At 35.6% G+C, this 24,662-nt stretch overlaps 1 protein-coding gene across 6 annotated transcripts in view; it reads left to right on the top strand.

Annotated features, from left to right (window-relative positions):
• C7H15orf41 (chromosome 7 C15orf41 homolog) overlaps window positions 1–24,662 on the top strand; it is a 243,501-nt gene that overhangs the window by 126,249 nt on the left and 92,590 nt on the right. For all 6 annotated transcript variants that reach the window (XR_002523018.2, XM_017960507.2, XM_031668855.1 and 3 more), the window contains 2 exons: window positions 2,047–2,112; window positions 2,675–2,780. Coding sequence is in view for 5 of the 6 variants with exons in the window: in XM_017960507.2 (XP_017815996.1) it covers window positions 2,047–2,112; window positions 2,675–2,780 (172 nt within the window). In the remaining variant the exon portion in view is untranslated. The remainder of the gene's footprint in view (window positions 1–2,046; window positions 2,113–2,674; window positions 2,781–24,662) is intronic.

Raw genomic sequence — 24,662 nt, 5'->3', positions numbered from 1 at the left:
AAAAATGGAAATCTGATATCCCCAATGGTGACACAGACTTCCAGATGCTATCCTTTGGCTACAATGATTATTGAATCAGCTTCATGTTGAGAGAGAAAGAGTGAGAGGGAGGGAGACAGGGGTGTGTGTATGTGAGAGAGAGAAAGAGACAGAGCGAGCCAGTTGTAGTTTGTTGAAGTTCACCACAAAAAGATGGGAAGGATCCCTAGCCACACTTGATGTTTTGTGTTTCAGTTTTGGAGTTCGGGATTGTTAATTTTCATATTAAGTCAGTCATGCAGTTTAAATTGTAGATATCATGTTGTAATTTTGGTGCAGTGAACAGGAGTGCAGCATCTGTCTTTTAAAGGGATTTGTGTGTGTGTGTGTGTGCATTTAGATTGCTTGGTGACCTTTGAAATTTTGTTTTGCACTATTATCAGGAACATAATCATTTTTCTTTCTGAAACAGATTTTAACATCTGCAAAGGTTGATGAAACTAGGAGAGTTTTAATGAAATCTTAATCTATCTTTTTTAATGTCACCATTGCTTTTAAAACTGTTCATCAGCTACCGGAAACATCAGCTCAAGGCACTGGAGTTGATTTTAATAAATGCCTTTTCTATTAAATATTCTCATTGTGGTCAGAGTATAGTTAAAGAACAGAAACTCGTCCAGTCTTGTTCATCTACAGCTCACTTTCCAAATTCTCTTGTTTTTAAAGTCGTATTATTTCAATCTGTATTTCGTTATCTCAATAGTTAACTTGAGATTTTTTATATTTCAAGGAGGGGAGGTTGCTCTGAATACTGGCACCAATCCTTCAAAATCTAGACAGTTTAAGGATATTGACTTTTAACAAAATTTAACTTAAATGTCTACTTTAAATATGTGTCTTGTCATTAAAAGGTTATTTACATTTAAAATGCTGACCTTTCAAGATGTGCACAAGAGTGTTCTAAAACAGAGTTTCTGAACATTGGCCATGAAACCACTGTCTTGGGCTGACAAATGGATTGGAAATAAGCTACCCAACACTGGGAATGGGCCATTAATTTTAATCAAAGGTGATGCAGGAAGGCGAATGGGATGCATGACAATGTCAACAGCCCAGTAGGTGTTAAGAGACCACACAGCCTTCCTTGTTACTTGGTCGGGCCATTAGTTGAGGTTGGGTGAAGACAGAAAGCCATGTCTGGAATTGAATGACCAGGTCACTCCAAAATCTAATGGAGAACTCCCCATTTCAGAAATCACATTGTAATGCCATTAGAAGTCAAGGACAGCATTTAGAAAATATTGGTGGATTTTTTTTTTTTTTCTTTTTTAAACAATCACCTTTCTGGTTTTTCCCAACTTTGTCAAGCTTCCTGTTTTCCTGCCTTCTTTCCTTCTGAATAGATCATTGGTATTTACAGGGGAACAAGAAATCGAACTGACTTAGGAAAAAAAATCTCAAAGCCTAATTGCTTTTCAGAATTACATATTGTTATAAAACTCAGGTAAATGCCAGAAACAATAGCATACCAAAGGAATTAAGCAGGATAACTAATTCTTTATGGCGATCTCATGGTCCTTGTCTCTTTCTTGTGTGTGGGAATAGTTTCACTAATTGAAACTAAACTTTTGTAATTGCTTTATTGAAAGCATTTTTTCATCATTGTAGAGGCCACTGTGCTTGGCCCTTGACTATAAATTGTCAATACTAGCTGATAACATTTGTAATTTTCACAGCAGTGAAAGCCTTTATTTTAAATCAGTGAGTGTATTACTTTATTTTGAGTACTTTCAATTACAAAAAAGGTAGTATATGACAGCTTGAATTCGTGATGTTTATAATAACAAAAAATACAGAAAAAATAATGAAAGAAGCATATCTGAAGCATATTTACGCTTCAGGGTTGTTAAGAAAGTTCATTTATTCTGACACAGCACTGCATGCATAAGAAAGATCTGTATGACTAGAGTAGTAGTTTTTATACATATTTAAGAAATAAAAACAAATATATTCCTATCTTGTTAATTGAATAGTGTTGTAAGTAAATAGCATTTGTTCTTCCTGTAGATGAAGATCAGCTCCGTGCAAAGGGTTATGACAAAACACCAGACTTTATTTTACAAGTACCAGTTGGTAAGTTCTTCAACTCTGTTATGCATTTGTTTTTAGAGAAAAGGGATGTATTTTTTAATGTCTTTACGTTAATATTAGCTTTATAATATTAAAAATGGGTGAATAATTAGAAAATATTATTTTTAAATGGCAGAAAATAATAGGTTCAGAAGAAATCTGTCTTAAAATCTTTTGCATATATTATAAACATGTTTTCTAAAGATATTTTGGTTGTCATTTTCAACTTATTTCTCTAAATTTCCGATTCCTTAAACATAGATCTGTTGAAAAACCAGACTCATTTTGGTCTGCTTGGCATGTCACTTGTCAAGTTATACAGGCAGTCTGAGAACTAGGAAAGGGAGTTTTGAAGAATATAATGAAAATCAAAGGAATATGATTGTCACATAAATGTTCTTTGTAATGAACATATACAGTGTGTTGTTTTGTAATTACATTTATAAATGATGGTAAGAGCTAAGCCTGTGCTCATTAATGTGAAGCCTAGAGAGGCCTGTGCAGAGTTGAGAATTTTCAATCTTCCCTTCCCTTCTCCGTATATTAGTAATGCTTTGTCCCTTAGCTGTAGAAGGGCACATAATTCACTGGATTGAAAGCAAAGCCTCATTTGGTGATGAATGTAGCCACCACGCCTACCTGCATGACCAGTTCTGGAGCTACTGGAATAGGTAAGGTCTCATTATTTTTCTTTTAAGATAAACGATACTCAGCTGAAATCTCATTAGAAAAAAATATTTTGTTTAGCTGGTAAAAATGCTAGTAGCCTTTGTTTCTAGTAAATACAGAGTTTTGATTAATGTATTCATTTCAGATAATTTAAACTTCTCCGGTTTCATAATGTTGCTTCATTTTTTAAAACTAAAAATCTCTGCATAAGGTCAAAATTAGTATATATTCCATTTTTCATTCATTTTACAATAATATTGGTGTCACTTAAAATGCAGATAATAAGATGTGGTATATATTACAATATTGACACTGAACTTTTATCCTTTTGATGTGAAATTTATGCTTACTGTCAGACCTTAAAATAATTTATCCTCAGCTCTCTGAGAAAAGTATCCAAACGATATGAAAGATGGAAATGATATACCTTCCAAGAATAGAGAGTAGTTTACCTACCAACTCATATTAACATTCCCGAAGACACGGAAATCTCAGCATTAAGAAAGGAGTGGGGGGGTCTTATTTTACTGATTATCTACCTTATGCCCGGGAAGTTACTTTTATCCCCATTTTACAGATAACTAAGCTGATACTCAGAGAAAATGATGTGCTATAGTGCTAGTTATCATGGATCTGCTTTTATCTCTGACTCCCAAATCTGTGTGATTTCTAGCACAACCCTATTGTCATTTACAATGCAACCATCCAAACTTTGGCTTTTTCTATTATTGCAGTCCCAAGTGTTCACACTACACACTTTTTTTCCCCCTTAGAACAGGAATGCCGGCCAACAGTAAGAATACAATAATAAAATGACATTGACTCAGATCCTTAAGGAATGAGACAGTAGCATCCGTGGTTAATAGCCTTGTCCTAGGGTAAAAACAGTGACCAGCTACGGAATTTGGCATTATATTGTTACTCAGTTTTACAAAAGGCCAGTGGACCTCGCCTGTGGCAGCTGTGCTAACCTAAGCCCACTTTTTGCCATGGTAACAATGATCATGGCAAAATGCTGAATGTAATGGCTTTCTTGATTTTCTTGTGTAATTGTGCGTGGCATCCGAGCTTTACTTTACAGGGATGGAGGAGGAAAGTGCAAAATGTTTTAGAAATCAATGCTGGTTCAGCGTTTCCTGTCTTTTATTCAGCCATTATTCAAATTAGCAGTAATGTGGCAAATTGAATTTTAGATTTTTAGCAATTTTATGATGAGTTTGAAATAGTAAAGAAAGCATCATTTTTGGTAGTGCAGGGAAAGCAATGACAAGAAAATCAAATTGCATAAGTTTAGGTTGCTAAAGTATTAAAAAAAGAAAACTGATAAGCTCAATCAGTAGGCAGGTAGACTGTTTCCCCAGCTTTGGTACTGGTCATTTCTTTTCTAAGGAACAATTGCAAACTAAATCCCAAATACTAGAGCTTACTTCAAAATTCCAAATTATTATCTTTATTCTAAAGCAACTCAATTATTTATTGAGTACCTACTGTGTATTTAACATTCACCATTTAGAGGCTGATTAAATAATCTAGTCACCTGGATGATAGATTTACGGATTATTGACATGCCTGGAGGATGTCTGAGTGATAGATAATTTAATACAATTTCCTTTGGATTTTATATTACTTTGTTGCATTCTACTTTTTCCCTTCTGGTGATGTTTTACTTAGACTACTATTGATTTACATTCCCTGAGCACGTTGTTTGAATATATACTGGCTAAGTGAGCATAATTCATTTTGGGCACGATGTGTGTGATATGGGAATGCTAGCCTTGGTTTTAAATGGTCCAGATCATTTAAGGAGTAAATGTCACAAAAGTCACTGATGTTACCAAATGTCTACAGAGAGGCCAAGAAATGCAAGTTCAAAAAGGAACATTTAGTGCCCAGGTTTAAAATGGAACTTTGGGGCATTTACTTGTATATAAAATTTGTAATATATGATAATGATATAAGCTTACCGGTGATGGAGTATTTTGACAGAAGGAGAACTTACCCCATTTGTGAATGTGTGGGATCCTCCTCTTCTCGTATTTTGCCTCAACACAACTCATATACGTGAGCAATTGCTAAAGTTCTTCAGCATATAACTATAGCAGATTCTGAAGTTCTTTAGAATTGGAAGAAATTCTCTCTCACCTGTAGGTAGCCTTTCAAGGAGGCTATTGGTTAGAATTTGGGCTTTTTGCTTTATTCAAGTGATAAGCGGCTAGTTTATATAAAAACTAATATTACCTAATTGTCACACTATTTTCAGATTAAAGATTGGATTTTACAATAAGACTGTTCAATTACTTTTTATAGACTAACGCTTTTTTTTTTTTTTGAGACGGAGACTTACCCTGTCACCCAGGCTGGAGTGCAGTGGCGCGATCTCAGCTCACTGAAATCTTCACCTCCCGGGTTCAAGCGATTCTCCTGCCTCAGCTTCTCAAGTAGCTGGGATTACAGGTGCCCGCCACCACGCCCAGCTAATTTTTGTGTTTTTAGTAGAGATGGGGTTTCACCATGTTGGCCAGGCTGGTCTCGAACTCCTGACCTCATGATCCACCTGCCTTGGCCTCCCAAAGTGCTGGGATCAGAGACGTGAGCCACTGCGCCCGGCCTAGACTAATGCTTTTGTGTAAATCCATTTCCCATGCAAATAACTACAGAGCCACCAATTTTTAGATTAACATTTCTGTAAGAGTTTTCTTTTGTAGTAAATTGATATTCTTACTCAGCTTAACTAACGTTGAAAACATTTAAATTTTACAATGTAGTCATCTTCCCCAAAGTCAGAGCTATTGAGTAAAGAACATAAGCAGCCATTCCTACAAGCACATCCCCATCCCAAGTCCCAGGTATGAACCTTGGTTAAACAACTACTCAAAACTCTCTACTTCTACCATAAATATAGGCCCAAATTCTATAAGGCTACCAGAAAATACATTTACTTATGAAATCAACACACAAAAAGTCTTCTTATCCTATTTCTCTAATCAAAAGGTGAGTTCTTTGACAATTTGGCCTCTATTACTAAGTATACTTTTATACTGAGAGGATGACTTGTAAAGAGAGAAACCAATAGTACCAGTCTAAGATCAGGTGACATATATGTTCTCTAACATGTGGCCTTTCAAAGAGGCAGGGACAGACACCTTGTCCTCACTTTTGGTGGGTCAGTTTGAATGAAAATATTGAGTGACCTTAATGACAGAGAAAGGGCCATATGCTATAAAGCACATGAACAATTACCAACAACCACTGATCAAGAACATGGAAATTGCAACCGCAAGTTTCAACCCCTCCATCTGCCATTCCAGTCACATTCTGGCACGCTCTCATTAGAGACATCTCTTTACAACCAAAGTGCACTTTGTTGATATACCTCTCTGCTTCTCTCAAAGAAAATCTAAGCTTCTTGGCTGGAACAAATGGGGCAAAATTTGGTTTTTCAATTTAGTGATCCTTGAAGTAATGGGAGGACTATTGGGTTTGAATCCAGAGTATGCCACTTTCTGGTCCCATGACTGGGAACAATTTACTGTATTTTCTCCTCAATAAAATGGACTGAATAAAACTTTTTTTGCCCTCTTACTCTGAAGATCAGTTATTTAGTGTATACAAAGCACTTTCACAGTGCCTGGCAGTCAAAAAAATATTAGTTCCCCTCTGTCTCTTTTTCTGTATGCCACTGATGGAGTTTAGAGGTCTTCTGATTAGACATTTTTAATCGCCTTCTTTGCCACATAAACTAGTCAGCTAATTTCAGCACTCAGCTTGGCTGACATCTCTTTGAGAAACCTTCCTGCATTCCAGGATTGGGTTTGGTGCGCCTCCTGTGTTTCGCTAATAATTTCATAACATCTATCAAACATTGTCATTGCTTGCTTATTTGTCAACCTCCTCCAATTAATATTGAGTTCCATCTTATCTACTGGTTTTATCCATCTTTGGTTGCCCAGAATCTGGCACATAGTAGGTGATAGTAGATATTTATTGATTGTATTTACTGATGTCTGACGACAATAATGGTTTGAATCAGCCTTTGAGGAATTTGTCAGGCATTGTGACATTAAGCCATGATACAATCAAATTTTTTTCTTTGAGAATTCAACTCGGAGGATAGTGAGGAAAATACCTAATTTTTCTGAAAAACTTTTACAGACTTTTCAAATGTATAGGCTTTTGCAGTCCTGTTTCATGAAATAGAGCATAAATGTATTTAACATAAGGAATTTTAAAAATAGAAAATAACTGAGAACTAAATGACAAATTCACTTTATAAAGGTTTTTAGATAAATATTTATAATCTTATGTTGGTCGGTTGCTTTCCCAAAACTTCAGAGAGTTCTCTCATTTGAAATTTGACATAGAATACCTTGAGAATTCTAAGCAGAGGATAATCTCTAGTTTCTTTAAGGGATACATGAAACTGGGCCTGGAGCAAGAGTACAAATGGAGCCTTATATACTAGGTGTCTAAATATGTAAAGTTACATATTAAGTTAACAGACCTTAAATATATTCCATTCTGCGTGAAGAGCTGAAAGTTCAGATTTGCATAAGAATTCCTAGATTCCTTGGATTTGCAGGCTACGTGTGTCAGTGCAGGGAGCGGTGGTCCCACTGCACAGCCTGCCTTCCTTTTCTTCCCACCCTCAGCTCCATCCTACACCTGGAAAGGTGTCAAGCACACACCAGGTCTGCGTATCCAAGCTCCACGTACATTCCCATAAGCTATGGCTCTCAGGCCAGAGTTGCGCACTCTGGTAGTCTGCCCTCTTATCAGGTGAATGAACCTGAGAGAAAGGGCCATCCAGGCCCTGGGAGTGGTCTCGGGGCTATAAGATCAGGAAGTTCTGAGGTCACTGATACCTGGAAGGTGGCCTAGAAAGTGGTTGAGGGAACAGGCATCAGGTGGGGATGTTCCCTTGGCCCCATAAGCTCCTTACTCCATGGATTCAGATATAACTAGACAGTGGCTAGAGCAGAGTTACCTAAAGCTTGGGTTCAGGACATGGACCTCTCTTGATTGACTGTAAAGGACAGTATTAAAGGAAGCAGGTGCATAGATCTTTCAAAGCCATTTCTTGTTCTGGTGTTAGGATAGGAGGGGAGATGAGCACCGGAGGAAATACGGTCTTGATCACATGTATGTACCATGGAAACGATTAAGAGCTGAGTTCTATCTGTCAGATTTTTGAAGCTTTGGCTCCAGAGAGTCTGCTCTCCTGAAGGGAATGCTAAGCTAATACCTTCTGCCACAGAATTGATTTGACTTTAGTTCATACCTCTAAGTATTTTTTAAAGATCAGTTATTTACTCAATGGTCTGGCAGTTGCTTCCTCTGGTTTGTGATAGCTTGAGAGGAGAGGCATTTAGAATGGGAATGCCAACCAGTTAGAGTTAAGGAAGGTATTTTTCAGAGCATGGCCAAAGTTTTTCCTGTATTAAGGTACTTTGAGGAACCCTGCAATTAGCCAAATCACAGATTTCCAGTTATTTCGGTCTTGTTAAAAACAAGGCTGATCACATCTGTCTTAAGTTGGAGTATGTGCCTCAGCAATAGAAGCTCTTGCAAACCTTCAATTACAGCAGCCTCAGAAGCAGCACTGCTGCCATATACTATCAAGTAGCAACAACAAGCGACAGATTGACTACTAATTAGCAAATGCTCTGGAGAGGGCTTCGATCAAGGTGAAATATAATAATTTGCTTTTTCCATCTCTTAAAATTGAGTTGGTTTTGAGATATTGATGTCCCATTGTTTCAGACAGATACTTGACACTGTTGTTAGCTGGAGTAACCTCAAAATATTTTGTCAGAGTGAGGGAAGTGTTTTCTGTATATAGAGTACTTTGATAAAAATGACTTCTCATAATGGTTATAATGGTTAAGTATCATTTTTTCAGCATGCAGAATGTGAATAACAAGACTTTTCTAAGTGAGGAATTCATATTTTCTGCCATCATTCATTGATTTTAACAAAACTGAGCAAAGAATAGAAATGTTATCTTAGGCCTTTAGAGTGATATTCGTAATAAGGAGATAATTGTTGAGAAACTAGAATGACTTACATCAAAGAAAACAGATCTATAAAGGAATGGCAAGGAATTATAGTTTCTCCGGCTAGAAAGACATCTAAATGATTACTCTTTTCAAGCATATGTAAGATTTTTACAAGAGTGGTATATTGACCAGTTTCACAAATCCAGGCGACCAGAAAATTCTTACGAGGATGACTTCCCATTGACACACACTATGACAAAGTTAATCTGAGTCATGTCTAGCTCAGAAATGTTACCCCAAGCCAAACCAACAAGCAAAGGATTGAGTGGCCATTCTAAGAATGGAAACACAGCATTATGATCATCCAGAGAGGGTAAGGGAAAAATAAAGAGAGTTTACCAATAGGAAGTGAAGTTGGGAGCACAGTTCGTGTCAAGAACCCAAGAACACGGAGTCCATTTCTGAGGCTAAGTCTAGAATAATGCAGATCAGGTCAAAATTGATACTAAAAAGGCTTGGAGTCTAGCATAATAATTCTCCAACTTTACTGTGTGTTAAAATCACATGGGGGTTGTTTTTAAAATATTGATATTGGCTTTACCCTTAGAGAGCTAGTTTAATTGGTATGCAATGCAGCCAGTACTCTGGGAATTTGTTTTGTTCTCGTTGAAAACTATGAGATTAATCTGTATCTAACATTGAAGTCAGACTCTTCTTTACCTAGCCTCAACTTGCTAGCTAGCCTTAGCATTCCTAGCTTATCTGCTTCCAAACAGTCTTGATGAAATAGTTGCTTTATGAAGAAATACAGGTCCAGGTCAGCAAACATTTACAGGCACTGTGTTAGTCAGTAGAGAGTCAGCCCCTGCCTTTGAGGGGTTAACAGTGAGAACTGAGCAGTAAACTACAGAGGCAGCACCTGAACCCAGGTCTCTCTGTGAACCCCACACCTATGCTCTTTCTACTCTATCGGGCAGCTTCATATCTTTCATGGGGATAAATATGTTGGAAGAGTTTACTTACTCTGTCAGTTAATGGGCTTGCTAAGCTAAAACTAAAACCCTCTCCAGCATACAAGTTTTAGATATTCACCTTCATGTGGTTGGAGAAAATGGACCATTTGTTCTCTGTTCTTCAAGAGCCTATATTCTGTATTTTAAGAAACAACTTTATTGAGGTATAACTGACACAGAATAAACTCATATTTAAAGAGTACAATTTAATGTTTTGTATAAACCTCTAAAATTATCACCATGATAGAGATAGTGAGCATACTTACCACCCCTAGGTTTCCAGATGCCCCTTTATAATCCACCTTCCTAATGCCTTCAATTCTCCCTGCACCCTTGTACCCACTGATCTGCTTTCTGTGACTGTTGATTAGTTTGCTTCTTCTACTATTTTATGTAACTAGAACTATGCAGCATGTACTCTTTTTTGTCTAGCCTTTTTCACTCAGCATAATTATTTCAGGATAATGTACATTGAATATATCAATAGTTCATCTTTTTATTGCTGAGAGGCATTAAGCTGCATGACTGTTCCACTGTTTATTTATCCATTCACCTGTTGATGGACACTGGGCTTATTTTTAGTTCTGGCTATTACTAATAAAGCTGATCTGAACAGTTTTGTAAAATGTTAACATGATTTCATTACTCTTGGGTAAAGATGTAATGTAATTTCATACTGGGAGTGAAACGACTGGGCCATATGGTGGGAATATTTTTACCTTTTTACAAAATGAGTAAACTCTTTTCTGAAGTGGTTTTACCATTTTATATTCCCGCCAGCAGCTTACGATAGTTCCAGCTGCTTCCCATCTTCCTCATCACTTGGAATGGTCAGCCTTTTAACCCAAGGCTTTCTAATAGTTGTGTAAAAATGTGTTCATGTGATTTTTTAATTTGCATTTTTCTAATGATAAATTATATTGAGAATCTTTTCATATGTTTATTTGCTACCTGTTTTCTCTGGAAAAGTTTCTCTTGAAATCTTCGCTTCATTAGTTAATTGAGTTGTTTTCTTATTATTGAGTTTTGGGTAGGGCATTTTTATTTTACATTTTAGTATTCTGGATATAAGTTTCTTGCCTGCAGAAATGGTTCTAGAACCCTTTTTTGAGAAGACTCTCTTTTCTCCACCTAAATTACCTTTGTACATTTGTCAAAAATCCGTTGTTCATATATGTATGGGCCTGTTTCTGTATTCTCTATTTGTTCCATCATCAGTTTGTCTAGACCAATTCAACACTGTTTTAATTACTGTAACATTATAATTTTGAAAACAGATAGTAGGTCCTCCAATTTTGTGATTCTTTTCCAAGTTATTTTTTGCTATTCAAGATCTTTTTTACCATATGAATTTTAGAGTCAGCTTATTAATTCCTATAAAAGCCTGCTGGGATTTAGATTGGGATTACATTGAATTTACAGATCAATTTGGGAAGAATTAACGTCTTAATATTATTGAGTCTTCTGACCCATGAACCTGGCATCTCTCCATTTATTTAGGTCTTTTAACATTTTTCTCAGAAATTGTTCTGTAGTTTTCAGTGCACAAATCTCACATTTTTTGGAGATGATATCTAAGTATTGATTGAATAATGGCTATGTAAATACTTTATAGTTCTTAATAATATTAGTAATGATAGTTTTATTTGTTTCCATTTGTTCATTGCTACTATAGAGGAATACAGTTGATTTTGTATTTTGATTTTCTGTACGGCAACCTTATAAAACCCATTTATTAATAGTTTACCTAATTGGTGGATGTGATAGAATTTTCTACATAGGCAACTATGTTGTTTGTGAAGACCATTTTACTTCATTTTCAATTTGTATGCCTTTTTTTTTCTTTTGCTTCATACAAAAGTGAATGGTAAGAGTGGACATTGTTGCCTCGCTGCTGATTTTAGAAGAAAGATTTTAGATCTTTCACCGTTAAGAATGATGGTAGGGGTGAGCACAAGGGACTTATGCCTGTAATCCCAGCACTTTGGGAGACCAGTGCAGGCCAGGGCTCAAGACCAGCCTGGGCAACATAGTGAGACCCTGTTTCTATTAAATAAATAAATAAATAACCAGGCATGGTGGCACACACTTGTAGTCCTAGCTACTCAGAAGTCTGAGATGGGAGGATCACTTCAGCCCAGGAATTCAAGGTTGCAGGGAGCCATGATCATGCCACTGCACACTAACCTGGGCAGTAGAGTGAGACTCTGTCTCTAAAATAAATATAAAAGAATGATGTTAGCTATAGGTTTTTGTAGATGCCCTTTATCAGGCTGAAGAAACTCCCTTCTAGTCCTAGTTTGTTGCAAGTTTTTATCAAAAATTGGTGTTGGATTTTTGTCAAATGCTGTTTCTGCATCTATTACGACAATCATATAGGTTTCTTAAATTAGTCAATATAGTGAATTATAGTGATTGATTTTTTAATGTTATACCAACCTTGCTTTCCTGAGATAAACTCCATTTGATTATGAAGCAATACACTTTTCATATTTTGCTGAATTTGATTTGTTAAAATCTGTTAGGAATTTTTACATCTATGTTTATGAGTGATACAAGTTCATGTTTTATTTTTCCTTCTAAAGTATTTATCTGGTATTGGTATTAGAGTAATGCTGGCCTCTTAGTAAGAGTTGGGGGGCATTCCCTCCTCTTTAATATTTTGAAAAGTTGGCACAGAATTGCTATTATTTCTTCCTTAAATTTTTGGTGGGATTCCACAGTTAAAGCATCGGGGCCTGTGGTATTTTTTTGGTAGAAGGTTTTTAACTATAAAATCAATTTCTTGGTAGTTATAAGACATTCAGGTTATGTCTTTTTTTTCTTGAATGAGCTTTGGCACTTTGAGTCTTTCAAAGTGTTTGTCCATTTAATCTAAGTTGCAGCATATTTTGGCATAACCTTGTTGAAAATATTCCCTTATTGTCTTTTAGTATCTGTAGAGATGATACCTTTCTAATTCCTGATATTTGTAATTGTATCTTCTTTTCTACATCAGTCTGCCTAGAGGTTTATCAATTTTATTGTTCTTCCAAACGAACCAATTTTTTTTTTTAATACTGATTTTCTTTTTTCTCTTTCATTGGTGTTTAATCTTATATTATTTTCTTTTTGTGTGTGTTAGTTTCTGTTTAGTTTGCTCTTCTAGTTTCCTAAGGTGGAAAACTGAAGTTGTTGATTTTAATTCATTCTTTCTTTTTTCCAGTATAAATATTTTAGTGCAATTAATTTACTTCTGAGCACTGTTGTGACTGCATCTCACAAATATTTATATATTGCATTTTCATTTTTATTTGGTTCCACCTACTTTCTACTTTTGATTTCTTCTTTGACCCACACTTACTTTGAAGTATGCTGTTTTGTTTTGAAATATTTGAGAAATTTTCAGATATCTTTCTGTTTGGTTTCTAATTTAATTCCGCTGAGATCAGATAACAAATCTGAACTCTTTTAAATGTATTGAGATTTATGTTATAGCTCAGACTGTGGTTATCTCTGTAAATTTTCTATGTATACTTGAAACTTTATTCCACTTTTCTTTGGTGGGATGTCTTATAAATGTCAATTAGGTCGAACTGGTTGGTAGTGTCATTCAAGTTTTCTATATCTTTACATATATGCACTTATCAGTACTCTTCTGAATACTTGAGGGCGACCTACTTAGGTCCCTGGAATTCTCTTTTTCTCTCTGGGCAGCTTTCCCCTGCTGATATTTTGCCCTTCAAACTCTAGTTGCCTTGGCTTTCCCATTCTCCTAGGTACAATTCCTCAACTCAGGGATACTGCTGGGCTTCGCCTGGGCTCACCATTTGGACGTCACAGCTTGGAAACTCTATGAAGCTGGGCCAATCAAATGGCTTGCTCTTTGTGATCCCATCACTCTGGGATTACAGTTCTTCATTGCTTGATGTCTAGTGTTTAAAAACTGTTATGTCATCTATTTTGTTTTTTAACTTTGAACAGAGAGCTAATCCAGTCTTTGTTACCCTAATTTGGTTCCAAGTAGGAGACTTTCAATTATGATTTTAACACATAGTTTAGCAGATTGGTGTAAACCAGTTTGTCTTGTTTAAAATTAACCTTGTAATCTTAACTTTTGTATCTTTATTAAGTCCACTTAACTTATAGACTTCATTGTCATCGTGAATGAGAGTACTGTGCAGTCCTTCAGGTTACTTTCTTTTGAGATCTCTCTCTCTCTCTCTCTCTCTCAGACATCCATATATTCTACCTCTCTTTCCCTCAGGCTTCTGAGAGTTGGAATGGGATTTTTCATTTATGACTTTATGCCCAGCAAAAGGGAAGTCTTTAATATGTTCAAGGCCAAGGATTATAATAAGCATATGGTTGTTAGAAAGCAGCTTTCTTTGGTTATCTACTGGTAGCACTCAGGGCTTCTTATGCCTCTTGGATTAAAATAAAGCAGGCCATACTTTGGTGAGACAGAGCCCTGTTCCCAGCAGCTATGCCTTTTCATTTCCTCTGCCTTTAAGGAACACATGTTCCCATTTCCAAGCATCTTCTGCTGTTTGATATCATTCAAGTATCTCCTGAAATGGATGATATATAAGTGATGAGGCTACATTGCCCTGGTTTGCCTGTGCTCATTCTCTTCTCACATATGTGGAATATGGAAAATGAGTCATGAACATGAATGCAATTTGCATGTCTCATACTCTTCTCATAGAACAGAAATCTTCATGGATACATAATGACAATGGTAAACGTTCTTTCATTCTAATTTCTAATTGATTCTGGAAGTCAAATTCTTATAAATTCTTATAAAAATTAAATTTCTCCCATGAATTCGCCTTATTCAGTAACACAAGTCAATTACATTCACTTGTGTGGTTTTTTTTTTTCTCTCCTTCTTACATTCTTCCAGTCTACTCTTAAGATCTGTGTGAATACCATTCTCTTAGTTTTCTTCCTTTTCTATCTGAATCCCTGAGATTGAGATATTTCTTGTGTTTTGGTCACCTTTTCTCACACAGGATTATACTAGCAAATTGTCTTGTTAACCCTTTCCTGCTTCTCTTTATATGTTCCCTTTTGCTATTTCCTTCCCATTTGTTGCTGGCAGCTTGCTAACCATTACCACCACCTCCCATTTTAAATTTAGTCTTGTAGCATTCCTGGTATTTCATTCCAAGTGATCATAAGTTAAAAACTAAAGCCAATTTTTTTTTATTTAGTAAAAAGGATTTTTTTTAGAATTCATAGAGCTCATCAACTCATATAAATAGGAGGCTATCTTAGTCATCTTTGATGACCAGCTGTGATATTTTAAGAGTACTCCATATTGATTAAGAAGGTATTAAAAATGAAGTCATTGGTTGTGTGCTAATGGTAGGTATATAAAGCCATATTGAACTCAACACTAGATTAAAATATTTGATGAGCCCCAATTACCTTTCATTGGTTTAATGTGAAGTGACTATTTTTTACTACTTCATATTTCTTTTATTTTTTTTTTATTTTATTTTAGAGACAAGGCTTCACTTTGTCACCCAGGCTAGAATGAAGTGGTGCAGTCATAGCTCACTGCAACCTTGAACTCCTGGTCTCAGGCGATCCTCCCACCTCTGTCTCCCAAAGTGCTGGGACTACAGGCGTGGGCCACCATGCCTGGCCTGCCATATTCTTAATGCAACAAGTTCTAGCAAACTGGCCCATCAGTAGTGGCATAGATATACAAATTCAGCTGATGTTTAATAAGTTACTTCTATGTAGAAATAGCATATTATGTATTTCAGAGCATACAAAGGTGAGCAAAACTTAATCTTGCCTTCAGTGAATTTAATTCAAACTAATAGGGAAACAAACATGTACATAGATCATAATAATAGCTAACACCGAGCACCAGTTATGTTCAAGGAGCTGGTTTAAGCACTTACATGTATTTTCCACTCTAATCCACATAACAATCCTATGAGGTAAATGCTAGTATTTTATCTCCATTTCATATGAGAAAGTTGAGCTATGAAGAGGTTAAGTGCCCAAATCAAGGTCACAGAGCTAGAAAGCCAGTGGAGTTTTTTGAATAGAAGAGTGACATGATTAGGACCTAACTTTAGGATGGATAGTCTGGTAGCAGTGCTTAGATTGAGTAGAAACAGGAATTTGGAAATAGGGACACTATTGCTATTAGTCACCCATATTGAAATAATCCATTAATTCCCAAATTATAGTGGTAGCAGTGGAAATGGAAGGGGACCATATAGACTTACAGAGATTATAGAGGCAGGATTCACAGAATTTGTCAAGTAATGCCAACATTCAATACATCAGTAAAAGTGTCGTTGTATTAAGTGGTTTAGAACAGAGATAACTTTGAGGTTTTAATATTGGTGGTGGCAAAATAATGATGCTATTAAAGAATTGGGAATAGAAAAAAATGTAGGTTAGCAATAACTTCAGTTGGGATGGTTAGAGATGTCCAAAGGCAACTGGGCTGTGGGATAGGAATCTGAGTGGTGGGTCAGAGACAGTCTGATTTAGGGATCATCCATAGTAGAAAGAGATTGAGTGGTTTTTCTCAGAGGGAGAGAACAGAGAAATGCCTCTTATAAATAGGGAAAGAAGATACCTGTGACATGACATCATAATAAAGTTTAGAGAACTGATTAATAATAATTACGACCCTCATAGCAAATTAAATTATTTCTAAATTTACCGACTCCCACCCTTCATCTCTTGCATTTGAACTTCTAAAGTAATTTCAGTCTGGCTGCACTGAATCTGATTATTCAGGGTATTGATAGTTAGCCTCACATCAGTTTCCACCATGAGTTATGTGGGTTTAGAAAGTTGTACCAAAATGTACGAACCTAGGGCTTTTAAGAATCACACTTGAAAGAAACCTTGGGAGTTGCATTTGTCAAGCAGCTAGGAAAACCATTCATGCATACCCCACACCCAGAGCTCCATCGGCAGCCCAAACATCAAGAACTGAAAGGTCATTCTTCTTCCTGCAATGTGATGGCTTGTTGACGGATTTTGACACAACAGTGCAATGCTGAAAGGGTCTGACCTTCCTGCAACACTGAGGGACTCAGGTTTGCTCAGGATACCTGACACTCATTGCATTTCTCTCCTTGCCTTCCTTCTCCTTCACAGATGAACACACTCCTCAAACACAGAGTGCTGCCTTTGATACAGAAATGTTAAATAATTTAAATAGATATAAATGATTGCTTTTTACATTTCTCTTGCCTTTTTTTTTTTTTTCCAGTTACCATCAGGCTGAAACCCTTACTTGAAACTATTAATGCTTTTAATTAAAAAATTAAATTAGTTTTTCAAAATGACAAATGTGAATGGAGATTATTAATAGCTGGAAAAAGAAAAACTAAACAAATGAGGAGGTCTGTATGCTATGTTATGTTTTATAGTCTATCTTTTTGATAGAAATCAATTTATTGGAATTCAGAAGTTTGAGGATTACTTCTGAAGTGCAAGATTAACGTACATAAAGGTAAATTGTAGGTAAATTGAAGTAATTATCTCCTGTGTACATAATGTGTTAAAAGGTTGAAGAGTTAGGTGGAGGCAAGAGAACTATCAAGAGAATTTTCTGCCATGTATAAATTGATGTTTTATGTTAGATTTATATACTGTGAAGCGGGGCTTTGACTGGTTATCCATATTATTTTTTAATTTAGTATCATGGTGGCATGGAGATGCGAAGAAAAATGTATACTATTAATGAATTTCTATAAATACAAAAGTAATAACCTAAATGCTTTTTTTTAAAAAAAATACTCTGTTTAATGAGAAGCAGCTATTCAGAAAGATTGCCATGCTGTCTCCACAGCTAGGAAATATAAAATACGTGCAATAATATTCTCCGAGCATTTAGATCGCACTTTGCAAAGTGTGGAAAGTTTACATATTTGTCATAATATTGGAAAAAGGAGTATTCAAGTATTTCAGTGGTATTGTTTCCAAATATGATAAGTGTCTAATAAATGAAATTAAGATTCTTTTGTCCAAGGTAAATATTGTAATGGCATACGCAAAATTAGGACTGAAATTTTGAAGTATTTGTTTTAACTCTTCACCTGTTTTCCTCATATCACTGCACTTTTCAGTAACACCCTAGACATCATACATCTTTGTTTGAATCATTTCTCTTCCTATTTTCTCCACCATTTCCAATGGTGTCATGTCACTGGGAACTAATGCCCACTATCAGCTGAGCACATTCAGCTTCTGTCGACATTACCACTAGGGTTCAGTTCCAATTTCCTGGTATTACTCATTCAGATCCGAACTCTTAGTTTGTGTGCTATGAGAACTGACAGCCCCCCATCCTGCTCTGCTTGTCCAGGGCCTAGTCACACACACTCCACTGTGCCAAAGCGTGGCCACCCCCACACACCTTTCTGCTCAGGATTCTGTGTAACTTTTAATTGACATTTATGTCTGACATTGTAGATGTACTTCTCATTGTAGAACCTTTGTCTACATAGGAATAGTTGAAAACTGCTTTTCACTTAACTATTACATGGATTAATTTTACTTAACAGTGACAGGTTTCCCTGCTGAAACTCAAGTGGACAGATAGTTTCCTGTTTCTAACCATTCTCCATCTAACATTGCAACCCACCACCTAGCACTGTTCTCACTAGTCGCTTGAGTATACAACAAATCCATTTGAAATGACAGCGAGAGGGTTAAGTCCTGAGTACAAGATAAACTGTAGTAGAGCCTAGTATAAGGCATTTTTTTTTCGATATATGAAACAATCTTTTTAGCGGGGTTTATTAGCGACTTAATGTCTATACATATCTTTCCTCTAAATTCACCCCTAGCTACACAGGCATAAATTTACCCAATTGTTTCTAATATAATGGCATTCTATATATATCTTTTCCTCAGAAAGCACAGCACAAAGTTCTGTTGTTTTGCCAGGTTCCTGGCCTTCTTTTATAAATTCTTAGTAAAATTTCTTTCCTTGGGTGAGAAAAAATGTATTCTATCAATTATTTTAAAAAGCAATAATTCATTATAGTTGATCATAAATGTCAGGAAGCAAAGACCCAGCTGAAGCATTTTTGTCACTAATCATGCTGTTTTTCTTCTAATTAGTTAATTTACATTTTACAAATTAAGGGTAAAATTCAGACAGAAGATAACATCATAGCTTTAACTGACCTATATTTGTATCTGCCAAATTTAAGTTAATTAGAAATGTAGATGCTGTTTGTTTTATCTGTCAGAAAAGCTCATCTTTTTTCTTAAAAAAAAAAAAAAAGTAGACACACTTTTTCCCCCCTCAGCATTTATCATCTAAATAATAGTCTTGCCAAGATGGCAGCCTCATAATAAACTCTTTTCAGTGGAGTGATGGGTAATGAAGCTTGCTTGTGAAGGCAGCGAAAAATGTTGTCTGACCAGATGCATGAATATGATGGCTAGAGAATCAGTGGACTTTCTCAGTCATCAATCTTTTCAGTAGCCTCTTATACATCTGAATATTTTGATAGATGATCTAATAATTGAGTTATCTATCTTTCTAACTATCAGAGTTGCATAAAAATTATTCTCACATGCTACTGAATATTAAATATATTAGGCATCCAGTAAATTTTTCATAAAAGGGCCAAAAGGTGAAACATTTTTGTTATTCTATAAATGCCTCAATATATTGAGTGTTGAGCCCTCTGACGTATCCAACTCTTGACTCTCTCTCTGAGAAGCAGGTGTATATTTTAAAAAGAAAACATACCTATTATAAGTAGGACATACAATACTTACTTTGACTAGTAAAAAGTAGACCCTGGTACATGTGTAGATACAACTCAGTGTATTGTAAAATGGAATGCACTTGTTGGTCTAACACCAGCGACACATTTAATATGACGCAGATTTTCCATACAAGAAGCACAGATGATATGCATGCTAAGAATGACTGTATGACTTTGGTGTCTCCATCATTTTGAGAGGAAGATGATCCTACCAAAAGGGAAAACAAAGCTCCCAAATGTTCTCATAACACACAGGTAGTTCTTTCCCCTCATATGGCTTTGTATGTGGAAGGGGGGATTGTTTTGGGTTTTTTTGGTTTTTTGTCATGCATCACTCTATTAAAAGCTTATCAACAAGTGTGCTTCACTGGAATTGAAAAAGTGACAAGGAAAATTGGCAGGAAACAGGTCACTTAGAAGTGGGCTTTTCCCACCCCCCCACCATTCACAGTTCTTCAAGGTGACCTTACAGTGATGACTGCCCAGTAACCAACATTAAAATAGTTCTGCCCTGGAAGAGCAGACATTTGTTTGCGGGTCTGAAGGGTTACCAATCCTGTGCATCTTGAAAGGCACTCAAATGAGCAGGGCCTTGTAAATTGGATTTCTATCAGCCAGCCCTGATGATAGCTCTTCATCAGAGGAATGGGAGGAAGTGCTATCAATAGCTCCAACTCTAAATACCTTTCTTTGCTTTTTTTTTTTTTTTTTTTTTTTAATGCAACACTTATTTTTGGTCTCTCATTCAAAATGGTGATGAATGCTAAAATCACTAGAAATAATTGCCTTTAAGGTTTTAAATAAGCCTTAAAATATGAACAATTTATTTTATTTTTTTTTTTAAGACGGAGTGTTGCTCTGTCACCAGACTGGAGTGCAGTGGCACAATCTCGGCTCACTACAACCTCCACCTCCCAGGTACAAGCGATTCCCCTGCCTCAGCCTCCTGAATGGTTGGGACTACAGACACATGCCACCACACCTGGCTAATTTTTTCTATTTTAGTAGAGACGGGGTTTCACCATGGTAGCCAGGATGATCTCAATCTCCTGACTTCAGGTGATCCTCCTGCCTCGGCCTCCCAAAGTGCTGGGATAACAGGCGTGAGCCACTGCGCCCAGCCAAACAATTATTTTTTAATGCTTTTCAACTGGAAAAGCATTTGGAATGAAAATCAGCAACACAATGGCCAGAAACAAAAATGGCAAAAATGTCTTAAACCTTGTTTTCTATTTAATTCCTCACAATGATTTCATCTTACAGTTGCGCTATTTACAAAATTTGAGATGATAGACTTTTTTCTCTTTATTTTTCTGGATTGAAAATAATAATTCAAGACAGTATCAATTGTGGAAATCTCTCTGTGGGTTACACTGAGGAACTAGTACTTTCTGGTAGGTGGATCTTTTCTTGGTTTTGAGAATCTCCATAATTTGTGGTTGGAAAAAAATGATGTTTTATTGTAAGAGCTATAACTGAGAATTTCAAACTCTTAGATATCTATTTTAAATTATACATTTAAAACCATTTGAAATGTCCATATTGGGGAGGTTTTGGGGGAGGGAATAGCCTTTTCTTAATCAAAGTAGCAAACATCTGTGTTCTTTCTAGCCTGTCTTTTGATTAGCATGGCCTCATCCATCACTGGTCTTTGATATGAGCACCAAGAAGTCATGTCCTTTTGTTTTAAATGATAAATATGCCTTTGTCATGAATACTCATAGGCAACCCAGGATTTACATCTGAATTGTCAAAGTGTAACTGCCCAGCTCCTGTGATGAGTGACATTATTAGTGAAATAAAGAAGTTTTTAATTTGTCATGGATAGGCCTTAGATGGTGACATTATGAGACTGTGCGGGTTGCGGTGCTAGAAAAAGTTGTCCTTCCCCCGCTATTTTTCTAAGATTTGTCATTTATCAACAAGAGGCAATCTGCCGCAGGAGGTTCTCTGTGAACATTTGTACTTTGGTGCCATTAGTCCGTCTCTTTGGGTTTCATTATTTAGGCTGGATGGCTGGTAGTTCTTATCAAAACGAATGCTATTGGAAGTACCCAGGCTCCTGGTGGTCAACCAACCAGCATCATGATTTGTTCTGTCAGGTTATTGTTATCAAAGACAGTGTTTTTTTAAACTTTAGCTTTATTTCAAGGTCTGTGTCAATCGTATTTTCTGAATACATTTCTTTGATATCTTCGTTCCCACTAACCCACATCTACTCACGTGTATTTGTGTATGTGCTATTTATATAAATACATTGACCTGTTCATATCTACCTATACAATTTCATGTTAATCATCAAAACCCTCAGAGTGTCCATTTTAACTGTTGTATTTGACTCTTCAACTAAGGAATTAGGACCATTAAAATTAAAAGTATTGTGAAGTCTTGATCTTCACCTGTTTGCAATTTAACAGAAGATTACAGCTGTCATATATTTGCTTTATTTGTTCCTACACTATTAATAGACAAATAATTTGATAATTTTAAAGTTTCTTGTGGTAAATGTTTCATGTTGGTAATAAGTGGTTTATTCTAATTTTTTGTCTAAAACGTATCCTGTGAAGATTTAGTATTTTAACAAGTAACTTTTAACAGAAGTGGCATTACCTTCTACATGATTTGTCTTTATATTAATTTCAATACAACTGTTTTAAAAGTAGGCAGAGTAAGAGTGTTCAATCTCTTTTTCAACTGAATTGACTGGTGAAGTAATCAAAACAACCTTTAATTTAGAATGTTGGGAATTTACATGAAAGTTAAACTATATATTTTAGTTTGATTTAACATCTCTCCATAAAAATCATTAAAATGGTTTCATCAGTATAAAAGCCTCACTTAAATTATATTTTATTTCAGGTCATATCCCTCACCCCACAAATGTATTAATCTTGGGTTTTCTGTTTTGATTGTTTCAAAACTAAACTTTAGCACTCCTTTTTTGAACAATGTTTCTTGAGTGCCAAATATATATATATTTTAAGGGAAAAAAATACATGATTAACCCTTATTATCAGCCTTGCTCTTCTAATTTTTTTTTTAATTTTTAGTATTTCCTAGATCCCCTGTTTCATAGAAAATGAAGTCTTCTTCATATTTGTTTCCCAAAACAAAACAAACACCTGGCAACTCTAAAGCCCAACCCCTTACATTAATTGAGATTTTTGTACTGTAATGTAAGTGTCTGAGTTTCCGAGACCCTAAGGCTTTCACCCAACTTGAAGACAATGATGCCAGTGAGCTTCTGTCCAGAGTTAATCAGCTGCAGAATTTGTAAACTGCACATGTGTCAAAGTTGAAAATGTTAGCACTCTAATAGAAGCTTGAAAAGGTTAGATCTGATAAAAGCCATCAGCAGTTAAAGAAAGTGATTTATGGGAATGTAATGACACAAAATGCCTCATTTATCACTCATATATAGATAGGTTAAGGTTCCTGTGTCATACTTTTAAAAACTTTGACCACTTCGAATTGTCAAAATAGGTACTTAATTGCCCTTCATCCTTTTCATTTTGAATTTATTTCATTTGAAATTGGTAATTTCATCTACGATTACTTTACTGTCATTCACTTCATATGGTTCCATTTACAGTCATTCATATTTAGGATTTTCAAAAACTGCACCACTGATCTTTTTGAAGTTTTATTAGCTAAAGCTGTTGCAAAGAAAGATTAAGCCAGTCTTATATATGCTAATTTACACTTTTATCTAACACAAATACCATGAAGATATGTTGAAGTTTCATTTTCTCTTTTCTAACACTTGTAATTTTCATCAGCATCTTATTATCCTCTGAATATTCTATATATCTCTCTTAAAAAGTGCACCACAAAATGTTAAAAGACAGAACCATCATTTGGTTTACCATCCTAATAACTCAACTTAATATTTAAGCTCCACACAAATTAAATTTAATGAAAACCTGCCTGTCTGGCTAAATGATCCCTAAAAAAGGGGGCAAAAGCCAAAGTTAAGAGACATGCCAAATTGTATTTCTTTCCCAGGATCATTAGAAAACAACACTTAATTATTTCTTATACATTCTAAGAAAGATATTTATAAACTCGGAATTTCTAAACATTTATTGACTTATTTGATGTCAGTTTATGCATAACTATCTTAACGCTATTAAATAAAAACTATTTTACAAACTGCAATACGTCAAAGTAGTATTGTAAAACACAAAATTTTATGAATGATTAGCACAGTTTTAGACTCCTTAATGTGACAGGTAGGCTTGCTGAAGGGCTTCATGGAGATCTTTCAGAACATGAAGTAGGCAGAAGTGTGCCAGACTTCCTCTGCCCCTCTAGAGCCAAAAAATAAATTTGAGAAGTTTGGCAGGTTTCACTTTGTCAGCCCAATGCTGCACTTTCTTCAACAGTGACATTCCAAATTCAATTTAAAAAGAAGTCAGAACAGTTCCTTCAACAAGACAAAGGCATGAAAAAAATTTACAAGGAAAGGGAGGAACCGTATGTACTAGGAAAGAAACGTAAGAGACATCCTAACCAAATGCAGTTGATCCTATTTGTTGTGCCTTGATTCCATCAAACAGACTACAAAAAAAAAAATCACACTTTTTAGATAGTCATTGAAAGTTGAATATGAATTATTGTGAATTCTTAACACCTAGAAATTATTGTTAATTCTCCTAGGCATGACAATGCCATTGTTGCATTATGTATGAAATTGTGTCAAAAAGAAAATGTCCTTTTTTTGAAAAAGAGATATATACAAAAATACGTAAGGGTAGATTGATTGGTGTCTGAGATTTCCTTTAACTATTTCAACAAAATAAATACATAAGTTGATAGAGAAAGAAAGATTTAAAGAGGGATATAGAGTCTGGAAGATGGATATCTGAGGTGAGGGGTCTCTCTGCTTTGCATACATTGAAATTTTTGCAAAAAATAAAAAGAGTCAGGGGAATTATCTTAAAGTACCATTTTAAATATAAAATTATAACATCCTATATTTTCTAGTATTTTCTTACCACCAATGTAAGTTTTTAAGTCATAAGATATAACCTAAACTTTTTTTAATCTCCAAAGTTTATTCAAAAAATCATCTAATTGGCTACCACCAAATCCATTTACAACATTTTAACCCAGTACCAAAC

This window comes from Papio anubis, chromosome 7, assembly GCF_008728515.1.
Source record: "Papio anubis isolate 15944 chromosome 7, Panubis1.0, whole genome shotgun sequence".
Taxonomy (NCBI): Eukaryota; Metazoa; Chordata; class Mammalia; order Primates; family Cercopithecidae; genus Papio; species Papio anubis.
The sequence above is the reverse complement of the archived record's forward strand: the minus strand, read 5'-3'. Positions and strand labels throughout refer to the sequence as shown.